The sequence below is a fragment of the Labeo rohita genome, chromosome 22 (genome assembly GCF_022985175.1).
Source record: "Labeo rohita strain BAU-BD-2019 chromosome 22, IGBB_LRoh.1.0, whole genome shotgun sequence".
NCBI lineage: Eukaryota > Metazoa > Chordata > Actinopteri > Cypriniformes > Cyprinidae > Labeo > Labeo rohita.
This window is the reverse complement of record NC_066890.1, coordinates 33,243,539-33,269,955: the sequence shown is the minus strand read 5'-3', so window position 1 is coordinate 33,269,955 and position 26,417 is coordinate 33,243,539. Positions and strand designations below refer to the sequence as shown.

Here is a 26,417-nt window from a genome sequence, read left to right as displayed (position 1 = left end):
GTTAGTGTTAAGATTAAGATTTGTCTTAGGGTTACTTGAATGTAATTACGCATAATTAATCCCAGATAGCACACGTACGTCTCCAAGATGTCTTAAAGATCACTTGATCTGGAAAGCATCTGCTGTGCGCAAACATCTGACAAGACGTCAGTTTTACATACATTCTAAATCATAAACATCTTAAAGACATCTAACAGACGTCTATTTGACATCTGATAGGAAACGTCCTATAGATGTATTGCAGATGAGCAAACTATGTAAAAACGATGTCTTCCAGATGTAAATGCAGACGTCAAATAGACGTCTCCGTGATGTATATGTGCTATCAGGGTAGGATGCTTCCTATCAGATGTCAAATAAATGTCTATTAGATGTTTATGAGATAGAATGTACGTAAAACTGACATCTTGCAGATGTAAGATGTTCGTACACAGCAGATGCTTTCCAGATCAAGTGATCTTTAAGAGACATCTTGCAGACGTACATTATAACGTTACATGTAACTAGTTACTCACCAACACTATCTAAAGACTTTTCCGAAAAGACGTCCCCTGGTTGGAAGTCTGTTTACATGAGCATAATTTAGGTCAAACTTCAGAAATATCCACTTTTTCAGATTTAGTCCGGCTGAAATCATACTATTTCTGTTACTTATTGCTGTTATGTCAGTATCGAGGTTAACAAACCAAACATTCACTGGTTAGCAGTAGATGCTATTACTATAGCTTTTTATACTATAAATAATATTTAAATATTATAATTTTACCAGTTGATTGCAGTATATTTATTGCAATTTCTTCATTTTCATGCAGTGGTAGTCTGATTAAACCATCTGGCCTTCATTTTTGTGAACAACAGAAGAGCTTTGAGGAAGTTTATGTAGTTGATGATTATTTTTCATCTTTGAATCTTTTCATTTCCAAACTGGTGAAATGCTGTTAATGCAAAAACGACTGACCAAGCCTGCGTTTGTTTGATTCAAGTAGAGCAAAAACAGTAAAATTTTGAAATATATTTACTGTTTAAAATAACTGTTTTCTATTTGAATATATTTTAAAATGTAATTTATTCCTGTGATTTCAAAGCTGAATTTTTAGCATCAATTCTCCAGTCACATGATGTCACTTTCGAAATCATTCTAATATTCTGATTCACTGCTCAAAAAACATTTATTATTATTATTATGTTGAAAACAGCTGAGAAGATTTTTTTCAGTTTTCTTTGATAAATAGAAAGTTCAGAAGAACAGCATTTATCTCAAATAGAAATCTTTGTAACATTATACATCTTTTTTGATCAATTTAAAGCATCCTTGCTAAATAAAAGCATTAATTTCTATAATTTCTTTATCCCAAAAAATGATACTGACTCCAAGCTTTTGAACGGTATAGTGTATAATGTTACAAAAGCGTTTTATTTCAGATAAGATCTTTGGATCTTTCTATTCATCAAAGAATCCTGATAATAATATAATGAAACATATCAGATTGATTTCTGAAGGATCATGTGACACTGAAGACTGGAGTAAAAATATTTCAAAATTGTACTGTTTTTGCTGTACTTTGGATCAAATAAATGCAGGCTTGGTGAGTCTTTAAAAACATTAAAAATCTTACTGTTCAAAAACTTTTGACTGGTAGTGTATATAGAGAGAGATTTTTGTAAGCAAAACGTAAATATTTCATTACAGGGACTGTTTGAATGAATGTGAACGTTTTCCACAGGTATTTTAGACCTCCTTGGTCGGGCCCTCAAACAAACAGAGAAACGCTGAAAGCACCGCAGAGCCACAGGGTTTACACTCTTCTGGGAAATCAACCTACTCTTAGCACATTATCATGTAAACTATGGCGTGAGGTTACCTCCTACAAATACGTGCACTTTATTGTCATATTCGCAAATGTTTCAGCTCAGGTCTCAGCCAACTTGTGGTCAGCAAACACAACCTAATTGAGGGTCTACACTGCATGAACTTCTCCTTGACAGGAACGTCACAAAAAACAGCAGGTGCTGCTGACTGAATGAAACCACTAATCAGCACTTTGCAATAAAGTCTTGTTTAATTTCTGCAGCTCTCATATTGACTCATTGAAAAGGCCTGTTTTGGTGTAACTTCTCAACGCTGGTCTCAGACCAGCCCTGAGTGTGTGTATACAGTGTGTACGAACCCTTGGCAGTTTACGATGTTTATCAATCCTGAGGAAAAATGACTGCTGAGGATCGCTATGCTGATGCAACAGAGTGGGACGTACTGGAAATGTGTGACATGTGGTGAAGCAAAAGGGAAAATGGAGGTTGAGCTGTTAGCGAATTGGGTTTTAGGCAGGACCGCCTTGAGAAATGCTTGTTTTTCTGCATGACTGTGGATTTAGATCTCACCACAGAGGAGATTCGGAGCGTCGCCGCGCTTCCAGAGAGACACCAACATCTGTCAGGCCCACTTCCTTCCAAAATAATGTCCGTCCACGCAGACACGAGCCACCAAAACAAACGCTCTAAAGAAAACAAAAGAGATGGGGTTTCATTTCAGCCGATAATGTAAGCAGATGAACACTGATAAACGCTTCATGTATCACGTTGCTGCTTAGATATCAAAGCGGAAAGAACAAAAGGTTTGAAATCACATTGAAACAACAGCTTTCATGTTGAGGCCATAGAAAAATGGCTTTGTTTTCAAGCTAAGTCACGTTTCCCTTTGCCAGTAGAAAGAGTTTCTCTTTATGGATGTTACATTTGAGTCCTGTTTAAAAGAACCAAACTTGGACCGCTTTTAGTGACCCAAAAGTGAACTAAGTGAAACCAGTTTTCCATGCATTCACACTGAACCTTGACCTTTGTTTCTGTAACCTAATCAACTTCGATGTTGTGTTATTGTAAGTAAATCAATCAATCAATCAATCAATCAATCCATCATTAAATTATGATGATACAAAGTAAAAAATTGGACAAAATATAAAATAAGACAATAAAATATCAAAATGAAACAAAATAACATACTGTTTTTTGCACACTGTGAATTCTGACACTACTTTTTTGACAGTTTTTTCCATTCTATGAATTTGTATATATTGTTTTTAGTATTTCTGTTTTTTAATACTATGAATTTGGACATGCTGCTCTTATAGCGTACTGTTTTTTTTGCATACTATGAATTTGGACATAGCCTTTTGGCATACTATTTTCCGCATACTAACTTGGACTCTGCATTTTTTGGCATACTGTTTCTTCATACTATGAATTTGGACATACTGCTCTTTTAGAGTACCGTTTTTTTTTTGCATACTGTGAATTTGGACATACTGCTTTTTTGGCGTCCTGTTTAAAGCATACTATGAATTTGGACATACTGCTCTTATAGCGTACTGTTTTTTTTGCATACTATGAATTTGGACAGCCTTTTGGCATACTATTTTTCGCATACTGACTTAGACACTGCATTTTTTGCCGTACTGTTTCTTCATACTATGAATTTGGACATACTGCTCTTTTAGAGTACCGTTTTTTTTTTTTTTTTTTTTTGCATACTGTGAATTTGGACATACTGCTTTTTTGGCGTCCTGTTTAATGCATACTATGAATTTGGACATACTGCTCTTATAGCGTACTGTTTTTTTTGCATACTATGAATTTGGACATAGCTTTTTGGCATACTATTTTTTGCATACTAATTTGGACACTGCATTTTTTGGCGTACTGTTTCTTCATACTATGAATTTGGACATACTGCTCTTTTAGAGTACCGTTTTTTTTTTTTTTTTTGCATACTGTGAATTTCGACATACTGCTCTTTTAGAGTACCTTTTTCTTTTTTTTTTTGCATACTGTGAATTTGGACATACTGCTCTTTTAGAGTACCTTTTTTTTTTTTTTTTTTTTGCATACTGTGAATTTGGACATACTGCTCTTTTAGAGTACCTTTTTCTTTTTTTTTTTTGCATACTGTGAATTTCGACATACTGCTCTTTTAGAGTACCTTTTTCTTTTTTTGTTGCATACTGTGAATTTCGACATACTGCTTTTTTGGTGTCCTGTTTAATGCATACTATGAATTTGGACATACTGCTCTTGTAACGTACTGTTTAGCCTTTTGGCATACTATTTTTCGCATACTAATTTGGACACTGCATTTTTTGGCGTACTGTTTCTCCATACTTAATTATTAGGACATACTGCTCTTTTAGAGTACAGATTTTCTATGCATACTATGAATTTGGACACTGCTTTTTGGCATACTATTTTTTGCATACTAATTGGACACTGCTTTTTTAGCATACTGTTTTTTGCATACTGTGAATTCTGACACTACTTTTTTGGTATACTGTTTTTTGCATGCTATGAATTTGGACATACTGCTTTTTTGACGTACTGTTTATTGCATAATATAAATTTGGACATACTGCTCTTTTAGCGTACTGTTTTTTGCATACTACGAATTTGGACGTACTGCTTTTACAAGGTATTGTTTTTCACATACTATGAATTTGGTGACTGCTTTTTTAGCCATACATTTTTTTGCATACTATAAATTTGGACATATTGCTCTTATAACGTACTGTTTTTTGCATGCTATGAATTCAGACTCTGTTTTTTTGACATACTGTTTATTGTATAATATGAATTCAGACACTGCTTTTTTGGTGTACTGTTTTTTGCATACTGTGAATTTGGATTCATTTTGTTTTGGCATACATTATAAACCTAATCAACAAGATGATGATGATGATACAAAACTAAAAATTGGACAAAATTAAAAAAGCTAAAAAAAATAAAATAAATAATAATAATAATAATAATAAGACAATAAAATTACAAAATACAACCAATAAAAATATATAAAAATAAGATAAAAAAATTAAATTAAAATATTACCAGCTAAAAATACAATAAAATTTAGAAAATGAAGTGAAATTAAAGAAAAAATGTAAATAAATATAGGATATATATGAGCTTTAAGACCACCTTTTACCATCTAAACATTAAATTTAGATTAATTGTGCCACCAGTAACAGTTACAGCACATGATAATGAGTGTGTTTTCTTTTTCCCCACAAATGTGTACTAGCTCTGTCAGAGGCCTTATTGACAGGAATGGGTGTTTTCCGTACATACGTTAGCACCGCTGTTGGTTACAGTCTGGTTGGTTAAAAAGGTGCAAGAGACATACAGAAGACGAACGGACTTCAGATATCTGCAGACGCAAAGTGAAAGGGAAGTGGTTACAATTCAAAAGGAAAACACACATACACACCTGCTTTCACTTACATTTTGAAGGAAAACAAAGTGTTATCATTGGTTGAAATCTGAAGCGCGACAGCAGAGTCGTCATATTTTGCTAAACCTCGAGCCAGAGCAAATATAAACAAAAAAGGCTGATTAAAAACAGGAAAAACTCAAAGTCTAGTATTAATTGAAACTCTGTTTTGACAAGATTGTAATTATTAGACATACAAATTAATTCCCAATGTAATGAAGAAAATATAAAGTGCATTTTGCTTAAAGATGAATTTGATTATAAATATATTTTAAATATAAAACTTTTTGGATCTTATGGTTAATATCTTCACATTAAAGACAGATAATAAACATTTCGAAAATGAAGGTAGTCCACCTCACTGGATCTCATCAAGCCTAAATCACGATGATCCAGTTTTACGACAGCAGAGTTTCTGCAGATGTTTTTTCTGAGATAAGGCGACCACATTGACCATGGAGGAATTCATCCTGGCTTGAGTTCAACTTATGAATACATGCATAAGTTAGTTCAGCTGAAACGTTGTCCAACAAACTCCACTGTAATCCCCCCGCACTGACACGAGTTTAAAAAACACGCATTTTATTGACGCAACACAACCAACATCAGCCTTTAAACATCTGCTGTCGCCAAGCAACACGTTCGTAAAGCTAAAAACACTCCATGCTCACAGGGGCAACTTATGATTACGTCGTGCAGGCACTTGGATGCTGACATAATTACGAAGCGAATGAAAGACATAAGCTCTGCCCCTGATGTAAGAGAAAAGCATATGATCCCACATAATCAGTTCCAAACATTTTGAACGTGTTAAACCAACTTTAGCGTAAGCAGAACCGCCTGCTGAGAGTTAAAAACGCAGATTTTAAGCACACCACTCTTAAAAATAAAGGCTCCAAAAGGGGATTTTTGCAGTGATACCACTGTAGAACCATTTCGGGCTCCTCAAAGATCTTAAAAGCATGATTGTTTGTTTGTTATAATATTTTAACAATCTATAGAAACTTTTTTCCCCCACAAGACCTGCACTGGAAAGCTTGTATGGATGTTTGAAGGTTTTTTTATGGGACTATCAATGAAAATAAATAATATATTTCTCGATTTTTAATCGATTCTCATTTTTACCAAACAATATTGATTCTTAAATCCCAAGTAAACAAATAGTCTAGCTTGTTTTAAGTTAAGTAACGGAACATTGCACACCTCCCATCCATTACATCTCAATTAGCTTTGTGCTTCATTACTTTTGTTATGAAATAGTCTCATATTACAAATTCTGTCTATTTTAATACATTATTGAAACAATAAATCGGCCTAGCGTTTTGGCGCTGTTTAATGTGGAGTGACAGCGTCTCAATTCAAGAGAAGCGGCAGAACTGACGTGAAATGATCATTTCCCCTGGTGAAAAAACCAGCATATGCTGGTTAGGTAGGTTTTGATGCTGGTTTTTGCTGGTCATGTTGCTGGTCAAGGACCAGCATGAACCAGCAAAGGACCAGCTTAAACCAGCATCAAAACATACCTAACCAGCATATGCTTTTTCACCAGGGTCCTCCGGTTTAATACCAATTTCGGCACTAAATAAACATGAACGAATGGTCGAAGGTATGTTAAAAGAAAGAGTACAACTTACCAAAATCTGTTTTTGTCTCATCCCTGGTGAAAAAAACAGCATATGCTGGTAGGTATGTTTTGATGCTGGGATGCTGGTTAGGTAGGTTTTGATGCTGGTTTAAGTTGGTCCTTTGCTGGTTTTTGCTGGTCATGTTGCTGGTCAAGGACCAGCATAAACCAGCATCAAAACCTACCTAACCAGCATCCCAGCATCAAAACATACCTACCAGCATATGCTGGTTTTTTCACCAGGGATGTAATCGCTCAATCGTTTCAACCGCGTAAAGACGTCGAAATAAACAATGTCACGTCACGTCACATTTACCTCAGAAAAACATATTTAAATTTAAATGTTTATATCTCAAAAAAACAAACAGGAGTAGAAATATAATTATGTAATTGTACATTTATTATTATAAAAACATTTTTGAGTGTAATCTAAGCATTTGTATAGAGGGTTTGCACTTGCTTTCGCGATTTGGTCAGTTACCCGGATGCACAGCCATGCTGCGATATTCAAATATAAACAACAGCATAAATTGCGCGGTTAATGTACTACTGAATATGATGTTCTGATAATTTATGCTGTCTAAACCACACAAAAGTGTGTGGAAGCTACTAAATCATATAGAGAAGGACTTCGTAAGTAGGAAAGTTCACATTATTTTACACAAACTATAGTTATAATAGGTGGTAAAGATACGTACGAGCAGTATTAATTAGGCTATTAGCCTAATATTTCACCTACTTGAATGGAAATGATAAGAACAAACACAGATGTTGTCAAGATTCTTGCCCTGGAAATCCTGGTTCAGTTTGGCCAACCACAAACGGCTTTTGTTCCTCAGGCAGTTTTTTTTTCACTCTTCTCCTTGATTTGTTATAACTTTTGGTAGTCTTACTCCAAATGTTTTTCCTGGTCTGGCCGATTAGTACAGCCCAAAACATGACAATAATTGACCATTTTCAGCAGCAATAATCAGCAAAATATGCAAGCTTCATTTAGTTCAGCAGCATTGTTTACATTCTGTCCGCCAATATGGCTGTTTGCTGACGTGTCATGAAAACACTCTATACAAATCAGTTAATTTAAACGTTCAGTATTATAGTAATGTAGTACAAACTGACACTTATGTATGAAAATTTGGTATGTACCCTGATAGCACAGACATCTATTTGACGTCTACATTTACATCTGCAAGTCGTATCTCATCTACAATACGTCTATAGGACGTTTCCTATCAGATGTCAAATAGACGTCTATTAGATGACTTTAAGATGTTTATGACTTACAATGTACATAAAACTGACATCTTACAGACATCTGTCAGATGTTTGTACATAGCAGATGCTTTCCAGATCAAGAGATGTTTAACAGACATCTTGCAGACGTATGTGTGCTATCTGTACCTGTTCCGCGTGTCTCTGTTTTGATGAATGGAGCAGATGAGCGGTTTTGTTTACTACACATACTGAAGTGCGCGTGGTAATCACTGCAAAAAAAAAAAAAAAAAAAAAAAAAAAAAGGATAGACACGGCAACCCGTCAAAATAAAAGTCTGGTTTAACCTGAAGACATTGTGCCAGAAATATATTACTACTATTACTACTACTACTAAAATGAAATAAACATTACTTTTTAGGGTATACTCACCCATTTCTTCCATGTTTTAATTTTAATAGTAAATTCCCCTTTTTTTTTTTGATAACAAGAACATTTTAAATACACAACACAGAATTTCTGAGGGTAAAAAAAACTTTCATAGGGCTATTTTAAGAATAAATTTGAATAAATTAAGTATGCATTCAAATAATTAGACATGCTAAAACACAGAATTTAATAACAATAAAACATATGGTGAGAAAAAATAAAACGTTTCATAGGGCCCTAAACATGTCATTTTTGTTAAACCTTTATTAAATTGATGTGAAATTGTATAAGTTTCATGATTTTAATTAATCAGACATGCTCTTTGAGTAATAAAATTTAGAAATTTAGGTAAAAATTAAAACGGAAAAAAACAGAATTTGGAAAAAAATAAATTGGAATTTGGGAAAAAAATAAAAGAGATTTCATAAGGCCCTGCGAAACCTAGTCCTAATAAATAATCTTCATTTTTAAGAGTGTACCAATGCAACAGTTAAACCATTTTGGATTCCTCAAAGAACCTTTCAGTGAACATTTCTTGAACCATTTTTTTGTTAGTGTGAAGAACGTTTTACTTAAAGGTTCCAAAAGGGAATTTTCAAGGTGATTCCATAAAAGAATCATTTTTTGATTCTTCAAAGAACTTCAAAATGTAAAGATCATTTTAACAACCTGAAGAACCTATTTCTACAATGCAACAGAAGAACAATTTTGGGTTCCTCAAAGAACATCTCAGTAAAAAGAACCATTGTTTAGTCTGAAGAACACTTTTTCCACTGTAAAAGAAGCTTTTGTGTAATGAAAAGGTTCTGTGAACGTTAAAGGTTCTTCATGGAACCACCAATGCCTCTGAAGAAGCCTTATTTTTAACGGTGTATTCAGCACACAAAGGTGACAAATATCAAGGTAGCGTTTTCTACCGAACAGTTGAAAAGGAAGTGAATAACACTTCTGAAAGTCACCACGTTTCCGAGGGAGTGAAAAAGTGCCACATCTGTAAACGTTTCATTAGTGCAATGAGCAATTTCAGGCACATTCTGTTGCAGAATCATCTAATTGTGTGATATTGTGAGTCATTCTGTCACATATTCAGTTACTTGAACGCCTTGGCTGACTTTTCGCCCATTTTCTGATCTTCTGCAGAGAATACCAGAAAATCTGTTTGATGTCCCATCATGCAGACGCTTAATTACGGCATAATCACAGATCAGGGGACAGCCGGCTCAGAGCAGGAAGGCACTGTCAAACCCCAGATAAGTGGGACCTGCGTATTCAAAGCCCAAACCCCCATGAGAGAGGCCACGCTAGCGGTTTGAAGCCATTATATCGAGACGTTGATCTGAGCGGTAATAAGTGGCTGCAAGTGCCTTGAGGTCCCTCTGTTGTTGCAGCGCCAACCGACCCCCCATCTAGCTGACGTGTAATTACTGCTCTAATAAAACAGCCATTGGCTTTAAAGACACATGGCTGCCTGGTGGTTGCACGTGGAACACCCAGCTAGACCCTCCGCCGCTTTAGCCTTCACATCAACCCCTGTAACTTGTAGGTCATTAGTGGTATTGCTGAACAAATGGCTGCTTGCAGTTGTGACATGACGGCACTGTATAAAAAAAAAAAAAAAAAAATGAAGAACAGAAGAATGAAACCGTTGGCATACCTTCTGTAGTTGAATTCATTTTTGCATCTGAACATGAAAAGTCAACTTGCAATGACTTAAAATCTGCCAACATTACAAGAGTTAACTATTTAGATCAAGTCTGAAAGTTTTTTTTAATCAAGTACAAAAGAGTTTATTGCAAATTGTTCCCTTATTTACGTGACTTACACATTTTTACAAACTAAGAAAAGAAAAAAGGAAACCACACAAAAAAGGATAAAATAAATTAAATCTAAAAATAAGATAAACAATACAATATAAATGTTAAAATATAAATTAGATAAAAAATAATACAATAAAACAAATACAAGAATAGAAAATAAAATGTAAATAAATGTAAATAAACTGCAAATAAACTAGAAAAATATGAAATATATAAATAAATTAACATAAATAAATATATAAAATAAGACAAACAATACAAATTATAATATAAATTAAAATAAAATAAATCAGAATTAAATAAATAAATAGAAAATAAAATTAAATAAATGCACTAGAAAATAAATAAGTAAAATATATAAATGTATTAACATAAACAAAAATGTAAAATAACAGTACAATAAAAATATGCTAAAATAAATATTAAATAAAACAAATAAATAAAAAATAAATGAAATACAATGCAATAAATAAAAAACTGACAATAAAAAAACAGAATAAAATAAGTAAATAAATACATAAATGTATTAACATAAATAAATATTTAAAATAACACGATCCAAATGTGCTAAAACAAAATAAATAAAATACAATACAATTAATACAAATAACATGACAATTAAAAAACAGAATTAAACAAATTAATTAATAAATGAAAATCAAATGAAATAAACTATAAAATAAATACATAAAATATATAGATATATTAAAATAAATACTTATATAATATAAAAAGCAGAATACAAATATGCTAAAATAAATATAAAATAAAATACGAATAAAAAATAACCTGACAATAATAAACAGAAATAAGAAAATACACTAGAAAATAAATACATAAAATCTATAAATCTTTTTAACATAAATAAATATATAAAATAAGACAATACAATACAAATATGCTCAAATAAATATAAAATAAGTACAATAAATAAAAAACTGACGATAAAAAACAATTGAATGAATGAATGAATACAATACAAAAAATAGAAAATAAAATTAAGAAAATTAAGAAAATGAATACATAAAATACATAAATATATTAACATAAATAGATATATAATATAAAAAAGACATAATACAAATATGATAAAAAATAAATATAAAATGAATTAATTTAATTAAACTATGAAAACAACCTGACAATAAAAAATAGGAATGAATGAATGAACAAAATAGATAAATATAAATAAATAAAAATAGATCAATAAATAAACAATTTGCATGTACCTACATATGTACAACCATCCTGATACTCAAACATTTTAGTAAATGTTCTATTAGGCCCTTGCAAAGAGTGCCTAATCTTTTCTAAAAGACTTTTATAAACTACTGGAAGCAACACTCACTGAGACAAAAAACACTTACAAAATACCTTAAAATGCAACACTCATCCTGACATCAGAAAACAGTGTTACTAAACATGACAAAATCAACAACATTTTTAAGTATTTAACATTATTAAGTATTCATGCCCCAGTGCATGCTGGGAAAAGAGTGAAGCCCTATTGCTAAAAAAAAAAAAACATGAATCAACTGCAGCACTCCAGGCTAATTCCTGCTGTTGTTTCAATGTTTAGGTAGCACGTCTGATATCATCATTGATCTACTGAATATTCATTATTGTAAATATTACAGCCAACGTCATTACACATTATGCAACCATTGCAGCAAACCACCTAGCTCATCAGATAAAGTGACACAGAATTCAAAGAATACAAACGCACATCAGGCCTTTATGCAAACCACAGCGGAAGTGTTTATTGTATTTCTGCTCCATGCTATTTATCATACTTTTATATCCTTCACATTCAGAGTACAACCTTGAATGCTGGGGATCTTAGAAGTGCCGCGTCTCCCACGGAGAAACCCTACAGCCAAGCAGAGTTGCTCACTGACAAAACGAGAGGGCAAAAAGCACGATCATGTTTCCATTGTCTTACAGAGGTGACAACTATTGGCATTAGCATCTCGCTGAGAGTGTGTGCAGCTTTGGGTGTGGGGTGCATGGTTGCTACGAGAGCTGGCCTGTACCGAAACTGAGGTGCGGTTTAACAGACCACACATCCTGTAAATGAACGCGCTGAAAAAACCCTCGCTCACACACGCGCAGCGCAGCGAGCGCACCAGCCTGAAGTGTCAACCAATAGTACAGGGAGGCCTAGTCTATCTGATCAAGCATTGTGCAAAACCACAAATGGTATACCTGGCTCACACTAAAAATGAAAAACACAGCTTTACAAGAGCTGGATCTGTTTGCTACACCGTGTCTGCATGTCAAGCGAATCAAACTGTCACACGTGCATATTTAGCTTTGGGGCTCATCCAACCGATTCCAAACACATGAGTCAGAAGATCTGAAAAAGTGATGTTTGTTAACTGCTATCTGATCTGATGAAGGACGATACACCTCTTTTCTTTCCGTTGTCATGATTTGGCTTCCTTTACGGCTCATGCAAATCATTTTCCACAAGAAAGTCCACATCCGTGGCTAAAGTCTTGCAAGTAAAGGGCAAGTTTTCGGTACGCTCTGAGGCTGTGGAGATGCCCTGTATTGACAGGCGATCTGACTAATAAGGCCGAGTCGGCCATTTTGTCCAACAAATAAACCAGACAGGATAGTAAATTAACCTCGATGGACCTGAACTTGAAAAATGGTGTGTATTGACGTCTTTCTGAGGTTGAAACAAGATCCCATTCTGATGTTCGTTCATCCAGGCCTATATTTCACACTGTAACTAGTAAAGAAGAAATGAGGCATTACAGCACTCAGAGACACAAAACGGTATTTCTTGTTTGAATTTCTTAAAAAATGACCATTTGAAAGCTAAAGCAGGGCTCTACGCATACTTTTCGTTTAACTCAAAAAAATTTAGGAGCACAGTCAAAATTTTACAAGCACCTCACTGGTAGGTCATAACAATAGCTATGTTTCCATCACCCTGCATTTTGAAGTACTGCATCAGAAATGAGTGATGGAAAAGCCAAAATTCAGGGGAAAAAAATCCCTTAGTTGACAAAAAGTAATTCACTTAAGATGGTTTTTGACTTGTGTGAAAAGGGGTTAATTTAAATAATGGGAAATGGAAACATTTTGCATTTTCCACCCAGCATTTTTTAGAGTGTAGAGTACATCTAGATTACATCCATATTCAGAAAAGTACCTACCCAAAAAGTATGCAATTTGGATGCAGCCATTGTCACTTTTTGTAAAGCATCTTGCCATTCTGCTGTTTCCTTGAAATCCACTTTTCTCACTTTGTAAATATTTATTTTCCAGTCTTACTTTTCATTACCAAAAACTTGCGTAAGAAGCAGCACTGCATAAGATATCAAGACTTGTTTTGATAGTTTGCAAGAATTAATGTAGCTTGTTTTGAAAATTTTTAGATATTTTTATTGTAAAATGTCCTTTGTAAACTTTTGGTCGTCAGATTGACGTGCTCGCTTTCGCGTGTCGTTCCTCTGCATCCTTAAAAAACTATTTCCCAGTGTTATTTTGTGAACATTTACAAGGCGAATTACTTCATAAGATGAATTTACTTGAAAAGCAACACTGCGTACGATATTAAGGCTTGTCTTGATAGATTTCGAAAATGAATTTACCTTCTTTTGAGAGTTTTTAGATATTTTTGCTGAAAAATGTTCTGTGTGAACTTTTAGTCGTCAGATTGACGTACTCACTTTTGCAAAGAATTATGTCGTTCCTCTGCATCCTTAAAGGAGAAGTCCACTTCCAGAACAACGATTTACAAATAATTTACTCACCTCCTTATCATCCAAGATGTTCATGTCTTTCTGTCTTCAGTCGTAAAGAAATTATGGTTTTTGAGGAAAACATTTCAGGATTTTTCTCCATATAATGGACTTCATTGGTGCCCCAGTTTTGAACTTCCAAAATGTAGTTTAAATGCAGATTCAAAAGGCTCTAAACGATCCCAGCCGAGGAAGAAGGGTCTTACCTAGCGAAACGATCTGTCATTTTTTTTTTTTAGATAAAAATGTATATACTTTTTAAGCACAAAAGCTTGTGTAGCACAGGCTCTGGGATGCACGTTCTTGAATGATTCGTTCATTTTGAACGGATCTTTAATGTGACTTGGGACAAAGAGTCATTTCGGGGAGTGATTGGTTCAGTCATGCATGCGCAACATCCTATTAGGTTCTGTGCTGGAATTAATTCACCTGTTTCGAGTCTTCGGGTTTGGGTTTGGGTATTTCGAGTCGTTCGTTCATCTTATGGGTCTGTCACGTGATGAACGAACGACTCAAACCCGAAAACTTGTCAGATAAGAGGTGAGGTGAGCGAATCATAGACTAAAGACCCAGGTAAACAATGAATGAATCTTTTCTGTTTCTTGTAGCATTATAGTTTTGTCTTGTTTGTAGTGTGATCAACGTTTGTGTAAGCAGTAGATGTGTTAGAGAAGCAACACGTAACATTTTAATTATATTTTGCAAAAATGAACAAAATGACTCAAAAAGAGATTCGTTCATTTTGCTAAACGAGATTCAAAGGTCCAAGTCGGTAAAATGATCCGAACTTCCCATCAGTACTACGAATCACGTCTAAGTTCATCATCTCTGTACTCCGGCTAAAAAAGGTAGAGTATGGCAAAAAACTCCATCTTATTTTCTCCTACAACTTCAGAATCGTCCAACATCGTTGTACCTTTTTGTTTGTAAACAGCGTTTGACTTACTTGCACTTTGTTAGTCTTTGTGTGTTCGCTTTGTAAACACTGGGTCTGTGGTTCCACGTGACCTTTCGATGTGATTCAATAGTATGTGAATGTGCATCCCAGAACCTGTGCTACACGTGCTTAAAAGTATACAAATTTTTATTTTCTGAAAAAAAAAAGACCAATCGTTTCACTAGATAAGACCCTTCTTCCTCGACTGGGATCATTTAGAGCCTTTGAATCTGCATTTAAACTACATTTTGGAAGTTCAAAATCGGGGCACCAATCAAGTCCATTACATGAAGTAAAATCCTGAAATGTTTTTCTCAAAAACCATAATTTCTTTACGACTGAAGACAGAAAGACATGAACATCTTGGATGACAAGGGGGTGAGTAAATTATTTGTGATTTGTTGTTCTGGAAGTGGACTTCTTTAAAACACACCATCTCCACACTGTTAAAATGGTTAAAATTGGATTTTCCAATGTTATTTTGCAGGAATTTACAAGACGAAATACTACATAAGATGAAGTTACTTGAAAACCAACACTGCATAAGTTATTAGTTATTATGACTTATTTTCAAAGATTGCATAGCAAAGTTAATTTACCTTATATGCGGCACATGTTTGAAATTGGGAACATACCTTTTTTTTTTTGTTCTGAAAACACATCTACACTCAACTTGTGTGTTTTGAGGATTTTTAGATAACTTCACTGGAAAGAGAGTAAAAAAGATTCCTTGCAAAAACAGTATCTTTTTTACAGTATGGGGTTCTTGAGTTGGTTATGATTCTTTGGAGAACAAAAACGTTCTTGGTGCTACATTATAGGTTCTTCAGATGGCTTCAGATGATCTAAAGCAATAGTTTTCAATACCGTTTCTGGAGAACTTCAAGACTGCATATTTTGGATGTGGACCTGTTTTATATCATAAGTCTGTACTATAGAACATTCTTATATAACATCAAACACTAATGCTGGAATTATGAATATTTATGAGACATCTGAGTGTTTGAAGCATGTTTTATGCATTTTGAGGGATGCACATTAGTGCATGCCCACCAGGCATTGAATCATTCCATAAAAAGCCGGTCATTGGAGAAAATATTTCAAAACACAAGCCTGGCATGTCGTCTTTCAAACATAGCATGCCTCAACAATAATCCTGGAAACCCATCAGGAATGGCCTGCGAGAAAAACCACAGAACTCGCTGTTCCCAAGTTGCACGATCGTGCACGAAGAGTTTATGTTGCCTGAGAGCTATAATTCACGCGAGGCGAATGTGTGTCACTACATTCTGATGGGAGGGAAAAACATACCACACTGCATTCCTCAATAATAATGTACCTTCATAGAGTACAGTACACAGAAACTAGGCAAGACAACAAAACATGCGTGGTGGCACACACTGTACGCAACACCTTAATTGAACTTAATAAATGGTTTGCGAGGTGCCAACGGAACAACAACAGCCTGGTGTTTGGGTAAACAGTGCGCACATATTCAATTCGTATCGCTGTGTACCTTTATCACGAAAATACTGGCCACTTTTTAAGCGCTTGTAACCTTCAAGGTCATGTAGTTCAGGAATGTCTGGCGAATTTGTGGTTTGGGCCGTCCGTTTTAGATGTATACATGACATTGCAGGCACAACGTAGTTCAAAGCCGGAATAGAAAGGGACCTGTGTGTAAGCGCAGGCTGGTGTATTTACGCAGCTGGCAAGATTTAAGGAAACGCGGACACGTTTGTGGTCAGGCTGGCGTATAAAAACTCGCCTGGTTTTAGAGACTCAACTCTCCATTGTAACTCCCTCGCTCTCTTTGTCCATAATTCCTACTCCTGCATAAAAAGGAACTGGATTTTGGCAGCCCACCATGGCAATTCCTGTGGCTTTAAGACTTATAACAGTGAAACAGGGAGATGTTGAAACTACACGAGCGCTGCCAGGTTCAACTGCAAAACATTTCAGCCCAAGCTTATAATTTCCCAATCCACTGTCTCTGGATTCATCACTCACAACACAATTCCGTAATGTTCTCATGGTATCGCTCCGGCCGGGAGGAAGAGAAAAGTTGCTCTGAGATTGATTGAAATTACACATGACTTCAATTTATGTTTTGGTCAAGCTACAGCTGTGACCGGTCGAAAGTATGAGAATGGACGTAGTCCGTTTTCTCAAAGGGCCGCAGAATCAACACCATATCAAACCCTGTAAACATTTTGAGGCCGTAAAATAACAAAAATTAGGAGCACGCTATCCAGAAGCCACTGATAAGTTTGTCGTGTCATTTCCACAGCCAAAACGGACCGTTTAGGACGCCGCCTGGACATCGCAAGAAAGAAAAAAAAAGCTTTTTTTGATTAATTGCTGTAAATATCCTCACAGCAAGCATATTTCACAGCCAACGTCGCAAATTGCGCTCATAACGCACGACCTGCATGATGTCAAGTGTTAACAGGCTATAAATTGGCCGCCTCCCAGGAGAATTACCAAACCAATTAAAGCCACATGAGCCGACGGAAAAACGCAGAATTGGAAAAACTCCCCCAAAGAATACGATGTATCTTGCGCTGTCAACTCCTCCTTCATCTTTGAGGAGCGAGATGTTTGTGAAACTTGTTGTTGATTGTGACCTGAGAATGTACAGACATGAATTTCTAAGTGTCGTCGACAAACGAAATAGTTTTGACAGTGTTTTAGCTGCATACCTAAAGACCATAAAATGATGCATTTTTAAAATTTAAAACGGGGGGGTGAAAAGTTTTGAATTTGAAGATTAGGGTAAATTTAACTTGTTTTGTCTTCTGGGAAACATCTAAGTAGCTTCCGAAGGGCAGTACTAAACGAAAATAAAAGATACTTAGGCAAAATAAGAAAAATGTACACATATTTATTCTGCTCAAAAGTTTTCACCCCCCCAGTGTTTCCTTTTGAAGCATCAGTGAGTGTTTTAACCTTCTGTAATAGTTCCATATGAGTCCCTCAGTTTCCCTCAGGATCTCAAAATCATACAGTTGTTGTTGGAAAGGGTTCAAATACAAAAAAATGCTGAAAAACCAAAGAATTTGTGGGCTATAATTCAAACTATTCAGGACAAACAAGGAATTCATGAACAACTATCACAAAACAAAAAAAACAGCTGTGGAGAATCAAGAATCAAGGGTATGTAAACTTTTGAACCGTCATTTTATACTATATGTGAACTATTTGTAAACGTCTTTTATGTGAAATATCCCTTCAGGTCAGTACTAAATTAAAAATAACATGCATTTTGTACGAAACCCTCTTATTTTGGTAAAATAATGAACATTTTGCAGATTCTGCAAGGTGTATGTAAACTTTTGACCTCAACTGTTTTTGCTATTTGGTTATTGGTTAACAATTACTATTCATAAATGGTTTGAATTAAGATTGTTTTTTTCCCAGGTTTTTTTTTGTTTAAATGCGTGTCAATGACATTTTAAGTTGTGTATGTTTATTCATATCGATAAAGAGGTACTTACTGATGGGCTTTTGGCAGGACATAACACAGAAAGATTGGGAAACACTGTTTAAGGAGAAATAAACACTGTTAGAGGCAGCATTAAACACAAATGTTTTCAATTTGAGTTCATTATTAATCTTAAAGGTTTGAAAAAAAACACGAGCTGCATGTCAAACTCCCTTTCAGACAATCACTCGCTCCAGTGAAATCTAATCACGCAAATATGTGCCATGATTTTAACTCTTTTTCCTTTTGAGTCAGTGCCTGGTCATCACAGCGCTATCCTTATTGGCTCCGAGCGGGCCGGCGTGCAGGCAGGAAGCCGAGCCAGGCTTGCTTCCTGAGCGTCCGAGAGAGGAAGCCCTGTGATAGGCGAGAGGGAGCGGGGTTAAAAATAGTTGCGTATATAAAGGCTCGCTCAGAATCCCATTTCGTCTCAAACTCTCACTCGCGCACTTTCTGGCAGGACTCTCGGTTTCCTTCTCTCTCGAAAGCAGGGCCCAGGGCAGCCGCAACACCGTCCTGCTGTGAAGAAAGAGCAGGTGTTTCCCAGGGTTTGACTCAAGAGGCAAAATATGCATTACATTGGATAACCAAAGCAAGAAAGTAAAAAAAAAAAAAACTTTTTCCAAATAAACGCTCAATGCCGAGCGGGTTACTTGAGCTCAGTTCACACGCAAAGCGTAATACCTTTTCCAAAACGACAAAGGGAAAGTGAATGTACTTGTTCAACTCTTCAAAGGCCAAGAACTTGTTGTACCATGAAGAAACTGCAGGGCACAGCTTTTATTATCTATTGGCAACTGCATGAAGTAGATAAACTGTTAAGCAGCAAAGATACCAACACAGGTAGAATAAAACACACAATGCAGATAAGAAGCGGAAATCACAGGATTTTTTTTTTCTGAACAGTCAAAGAAATATAAATAAGCATCTATGCATGCTTAAAAATCAAGGTTCTTTATTGGCATCAGCGCTTTCATATGCATAGAAGCTTTTCATTACACAAAAGATGAATTATAGTGGAAAAAGACTGATTATTCTTCACACTAAGAAAAAAAAATGGTTCTTTTAGAAGTTGTTCACTATTTGTGGAAGCTAAAGTGGTTCTTCCATCACTGTGAAAACCCAAACCAAGAGGTACTTCTTCACATTTTTTGTATGAACAGTCAAAGAACTGTAAATAAGCATCTGTACACTTTTGAAAACAGTTATTCGCATTGATGTTCTCATAACAGACCTTTAACATCCATAGAACCTTTCTGATATATTCATATCAAAAGTGGTTCTTTTTTGGAAGGTTCTTCCATAGAACCTTTCAATTCCAGAGGTTCTTATATGTGAAAGGTTTTTCAGATTATTAAACTGGTCTTCACAACCAAGAAAAAAATGGTTATTTTAAGACCTGTTGACTGAAATGTTCTTTGTGGAAACCAAAATGGTTCTTCTAAAGTGTCGTTGCGAAATTCGCCAAGATCAAGAGGTATTACTCTACATTGTTTGTCTGAACAGTTAGAGAACTATTATAAACTCCTTAAAATAAAGGCTGTTTATCAGCATCAATGTTTCCATGAAGAAACTTTGACGTCTATAGAACCCTTCCAAAGCACAAAAAGTTTATTAAAATGTGTAAAAAAAGGTTCTTTTTGGAACTGCTCATGACTGTTTTCATGGAGAACCTTCAATATCCATAGAACCTTTTAGTTCCAGAGGTTCTTTAAAGTGGAAAAAGATTCTTCAGATTTTTAAATTGGTCTTCACACTAAGAATAAAAAACATGGTTCTTATAAGTACTGTCAACTGAAATGGTTCTTCTATGCTGTTGCTGCGAAGCCGCGTCTGAACAGTTGAAGAACTGTAAATAAGTTCTATAAACTCTTCAAAATAAAGGTTCTTTATTGGCATCAATGCTTCCATGAAAAACCTTCGACATCCATGGAACCCTTTTAAAGCACGAAAGGTTCTTCAAAGTGGAAAAAGGTTCTTTAGATTATTAAAAGGTTCTTCAAAGCATGAAAAAGAGGTTGTTTTTTTGGAACTGCTCAATGAAGAACCTTTAACATCAACAGAACCTTTCAATTCCAGAGGTTCTTTTCATTTGAAAAGTGTTCTTCAGATTAAATTGGTCTTCACACTATGAAAAAACATGGTTCTTTTAAGAACTGTTGACTGAAATGTTCTATAAACTCTTAAAAATATTATCAGTCAATGCTGCCATGAAGAACCTTTGACATCCATAGAACCCTTCCAAAACACAAAACGTTCTTTATAGTGGAAAAAAGTTCTTGAGATTATTAGAATTCTACTCTAGAAAAAGAGGTTCTTTTTGGACTATTTTAAAGAAGAACCTTCGATATCCATAGAACCTTTCAAGTCCAGCAGATACTGGAAAAGGGTTCTTCAGATTATTAAATTGGTCTCTAAACTAAGAAACAATTGTTCTTTGTGAAAACCAAAATGGTTCTGCAACGGTGTTGCTGCGAAACCGCCAATATCAAGAGGTAATACTCTACATTTTTTTGTCTGAACAGTTAGAGAACTATTATAAACTCTTCAAAATAAAGGTTCTTTATTGGAATCAGTGCTTCCATGAAGAACCTTTGACATCCACAGAACCTTTCCAAAGCACAAAAGGTTCTTTATAGTGGACAAAGGTTCTTCAGATTATTAAAATGTTTCTTCACACCAAGAAAAAGAGGTTCTTTTTGGACTGTTTTAAAGAAGAACCTTCGATTTTCACAGAACCTTTCAATTCCAGAGGCTCTTTAAAGTGGAAAAAGGTTCTTTTAAGAACTGTTGATTGAAATGTTCTATAGAACTATAAATAAGTTTTATAAACTTATTGACATCAGTGCTTCCATAAAGAAACGTTAACATCCACAGAATCCTTCCAAAGCACGTAAGGTTTTTTAAAGTTGAAAAAGGTTCTAAAGATTACTAGAATGTTCTTCGCGCAGAGAAAAAGAGGTTCTTTTGGACTATTTTAAAGAACCTTCGATATCCATAGAACCTTTCAACTCCAGAGGTTCTTTAAAGTGGATAAAGGGTTTTCAGATTATTAAATTGGACTCCACACCAATGAAAATGTTTGTTTTAAGAACTGTTGACTGAAATGTTCTTTGTGGAAAGCAAAATGGTTCTTCTGCTGCGAAAACAGCCAATATCAAGAGGTATTACTCAACTTTTTTTTTTTTTTTTTTTTTTTACAAAAGAGTTTATTTAATCTTACAGCACAGCACGGACTATACTCTTGTATACCTGTAAAGATGGAATGTGAGGGTGTGTCGGAAACCTCCTAAAAGCATGATCAGAGCACAATTAGAAAACGACATATAAATGTATGATCCATGAAACCCTAAGGGGAGAACTAGTTGTACAGTACAATAAACCTACACCCTTTTTTGACATTCTTAGACCTCGTCAACATTCTCCATGCACAAATAACATACTGTACTCTTAAATTCAGCTATTGAATCATGTCGTTGGGTTATTGGAAACGGATCAAAGAGTAGACACAGTCACAACACATGCTGGTATGTTTAAGGAATGACATTCATGTCTGTTTCGAACAGTTCACGTCGTACCCGACTGACACCTCGGTTGAACTTGCGTGTATGCTCTCACCATTTGCGTGTTATTTTTTGACATTCAAGAAATAGAGAAGTTATGCACACAAACTGCCATTTTACGTTTTCTTTTGCACTGGATTGTGGGTGACTGGATCTTTCAATTTGGCTGCATGCAAGAAATAGCTATTTGTAGACCAGGACAGGTATTGCCCCGATACCTTCTACTGGGGGAGAGAGGGTGTGGGGGGGGAAATCCCAGTCTCCTCAACTCTATTTGCAACTGAAAGGGGTTTTAAAACCTTAATGGCATGTGTTTTGTTAAGAGCTTGATACTACAAATACATTTGGTGAATGTGAGGGTGTTAAATAGCACCAAGAGTTGTGTTATTGTTAATGTTCCGGTCTATTAACATGCAAATCTGATAAAGTTGTGGCTTTGGCTGCAGGTGCAACATAACATCTTACTCGCTTGCATCACAGCTTCAAAGAGTACAGTGTAAAATACAGTGTATCACTTTAATAATGTTTTTAAGTGCTTTTAAACTTACATTTGTTTTTGCGTTTTACGCAAAACTGTGAACTATAAATGAAAAACCAGACTGTCAACCTCATGTGAACATTTTTACAGGCCTAATGTAAAAATAGACACATAACCACAGCTGTTTAATACTACTTTGCCCCTCTGAGAGAAGTTTGTGACCAATATTTATAACATTTAACAGGGGGAAAACTGGGATTAAATGGGTTAATTTAAAACTTTAATCCACCAAACATACACAAACTATGTTATCTGCTCTTTAGCAAGCACATACGTTATTAAAATGCAAAAACGCCCGATGCTATAATCCCCTTTGTTACGCGTCTTGAGCGCGCAATTGGTATCGACAGTTTTCATCTTTAAACAACGTGTTAATGATGTGTATTTTTCTCCCATTCTACTCTTTTTCTCTCCTCAAAGGCAGGAGAGAGAGAGGAGGGCTCTCTCGCATCATGCTGTACTCGTTTAACTCGTTTTTACTGAGGGGGCGTGGATGACTCCGGTGATTTAAAGAAGAGCCCGTGTGCTCTCACCATCCAAGACGAAAGGCGCACACGCCGGAGAGCAGCAGCTATATACCGGGGCTAAAATTAGGGACGGATAGTGCGTATTTCCTCCGCTTCGTACAATTGGTCCAGCTTCTACTGCCGTGATATTTATAAGATCTTAAGGTCTTCCACCACTCATACTTGCTGCATGAGTGTGAAACACAGAGTGTAAAAGCAGAAACGAGTTGTAGTGCACTACAACCTAAGTTTCTTGGAGGGATTGGAACTCGTCCCCGATTTTGAAGGTTTTTATTTCACTGGGACAACTGGAAATGGCTTTGAGTGGAACAATTTTACCGTCGATTTCCACATTTTCGGCACAGAAGGAAAAATGCTGGGAAAACGTGAGTATTTCGTTGTTATTTCACAATATTATCAGGCTTACGCAGTTCTTTACTTTTACAAGTATGTATTACGTTTTAAAAACACGTATATGTGTACATTTCGACCGGTTTTCAAAAGTTTCTAGTTAGTCAGTGCGCTACATGTAAATAAACCGCGTTCGCTTGAGAAAATATAATAGTCAGAAGTCGCGTTAAATGTAGATGTTCACCTCATAATATATAAGAAAAGCGCTAGTTTGAAGTCTCTTTGAGATGGTTAACAAGTTTAACAGGTGTGCTAGAAGATATTTAACTTTGAAAATGTATAAAACGACTAAACTCTAATCATTCTGTTTCATTGCAGAGGTGGAAGGATGAACTGGACAGGTCCATGCATCTCAGCTGCGCAGCTGACATCTCAAACATGGACAACCTCAACAGAGCAACAGATGACGAAGATCTCGACAAATATCTGGATCTAGAATTTATTCTGGCCAACACTGTGGCTTCTGATCATCTCGGGCTCTGCGACTACAGAATGCATGAGTCTAGAAACGTGTACAATCCACCCACGTACCAAGAGATCAATCAGTCACCTCCACCGTATTCCAGCCTCATGGAAGAGCTTCTCCAGTCCGACGTAGACACCTACTGCCAGCAGTCTCTGGCCAACAACATCCATGGACGATTCCTAGTCAGGTCCTTCCCCAGTCAGGACATTTCGGAGTGTATCAAAGTGGAGCCCTGCATGGACAGTTATGGACCTGTACGAGGAATGGTTCCCAAAGTCAAACAGGAGGGCAGCGGCACTTGCATGAGATCGTACGAGCAACCGAGACTGGCCAACTCGCCGCAGGGAGCAGGCAGCATGACTCCGCCGCAGAGCCCCGTGGAGCTCATCAACACAGACTGTCAGTCGCAGATGTGCCATGCCATGACGTTCACACAAACCTACCAAGGCAACACTGGGTTTCCCCACGCTGCACCCCCACAGATGCAGCTGTCGTACCCAACCACGCATCACTTCAACGTGTGCGACGAGCCACTCGGGATGCCCAGCGCCAACCAAAGAGTACTTCTCACACCACCCTCATCTCCTTTGGAGATGGACGCCAAACCAAAGAGGGGACGCCGCACTTGGCCGAGGAAACGGACGGCGACCCACACTTGCACTTTTTCTGGATGTGGCAAAACCTACACGAAAAGTTCTCACTTGAAGGCGCACCACAGAACGCATACAGGTAAATAAACTTTTTTACTTTAAACATCTTGACTTTAAACATCCCTGAAAGTGGATAAACATTAACGTACGTTGTTTTTTCTTCTCTTTGTTTAGGCGAAAAGCCTTACCATTGCAGCTGGGAAGGTTGCGGATGGAAGTTCGCCCGTTCCGACGAACTGACCCGTCACTTCCGCAAGCACACCGGACACCGACCCTTCCAGTGCCACCTGTGCGAGCGCGCCTTCTCCCGCTCCGACCATCTCGCCCTCCACATGAAACGCCATATGTAGGAACAGACTCTGAATATTTGGACTAAACGCACTGAACCATGAACATCTCAGATGTTCACAGCAAGCATTTTGTCTGTACCCCTTCTATTTAAAGTTTGACATAGTCAACTGACTTGACTTTTGCGACTTCGTAGCTGGTTCTACACTTCATTACAGATTTTATAAAATATAGAGCTTTACAAACGCCAAAAAGTTCAACTCAAGCTAGGCTGGACCTAAACCTCAAGACGGAACTGGAATCAGACAGTAAAATGTGTTTAAGTTAACATGATGTGCTACGGACATCACGACAGTGCCTTTTAATACATGTATACATCTCACGAGTGCCATAAATACTCTTGGCATTTTGCAAAAAAGTATGCTATTGTTTCAAGAAACTAAATAAGCTTTATAAGACAATGTTTTCCTCTGTCAAAACTGCCTTAAAAGTTAAAGGGCGTTAAATGAATGTTTAATTTGTGCATTTATCGATATAAACGTTTTTTTAAAAAATCAGGGTCTTATGGTTGTTTCATTTCTTTATTTTTCTAACGTACTCGTACAATTTGTATGCTGTTAACGTGAAATGCAGACTGTCCCATGTTCGGATGACATGATAAGGGCTATGTGAGTTGTTCTGGACCAAATGTTTTATGTACATAATTTATACACTGTAAATATTGTACCTACTGTACATATTAAACTTAATTGAGATATAAACACTGGTGTTTGTCGATGTGTTCTCCGTGTTAGCATAACAATCACTTTGAATCTTTCAGACAAGATCTTGCTGGTATCGCCCAAGGGTAGATGTTAGATCGCAATCCTTCCCAGCTGCAATACTGCCATGCCAGAGAGCTGTGGCTAGACCTATAAATACAAACATTACATTTACATAATTGTTGAGACTGAATATAGCCATGTCTGGGCAGAGGGCTACACCACAGTTGAAGAGCGAGCGGCTTTGGAAAAACAACGGAAGACGTGGGATATCTAAGGGGGTGAAAGTTCTGCTTTGAGTTTCTTTTACAGTTGGGGTGAGAATTTTAAACTTTACAGGCACTGTAAAGCAGATATATCAAACATTTAAGACTGTTTGGCACCGGTATCTCATAGTAAATCTTTGATTTAACTTAAAGACATAAAGGTTTTACACATCAAACTGCTAACAAGATGCACCCAGATGGCATATTCAGGTCATGCAGAAGCAATCCCCATCCAGACTAGTTCAGAAAACAAAGCTCATATTGGTATTGTATGGTAATTCTCTTAGACCTTTCAGTGGTACAGAAATATTACACCGTTTACTTGTTTGAGAGGTATTCACTGCATGGTCTATTTTGAGGAAATGAGGAACTAAAACTGTGTCAATGGATGGCTTACTTTGTGAAGTAAGAAAAACATTTTCATATCACTTTCAGGTTGGTCTCAGATCACTTTTCGGA

At 36.2% G+C, this 26,417-nt stretch overlaps 1 protein-coding gene across 1 annotated transcript; it reads left to right on the top strand.

The window, feature by feature from the left end:
* Nucleotides 1–23,135: 23,135 nt before the first annotated feature.
* Nucleotides 23,136–25,692, top strand: klf2a (Kruppel-like factor 2a). The gene is made up of 3 exons (XM_051095107.1): nt 23,136–23,502; nt 23,846–24,722; nt 24,818–25,692. The coding sequence occupies exons 1-3, from the start codon at nt 23,431–23,433 to the stop codon at nt 24,991–24,993; spliced, it is 1,125 nt and encodes a 374-aa protein (XP_050951064.1). The 5' UTR covers nt 23,136–23,430; the 3' UTR covers nt 24,994–25,692.
* The last annotated feature ends 725 nt before the right edge of the window (nt 25,693–26,417 follow it).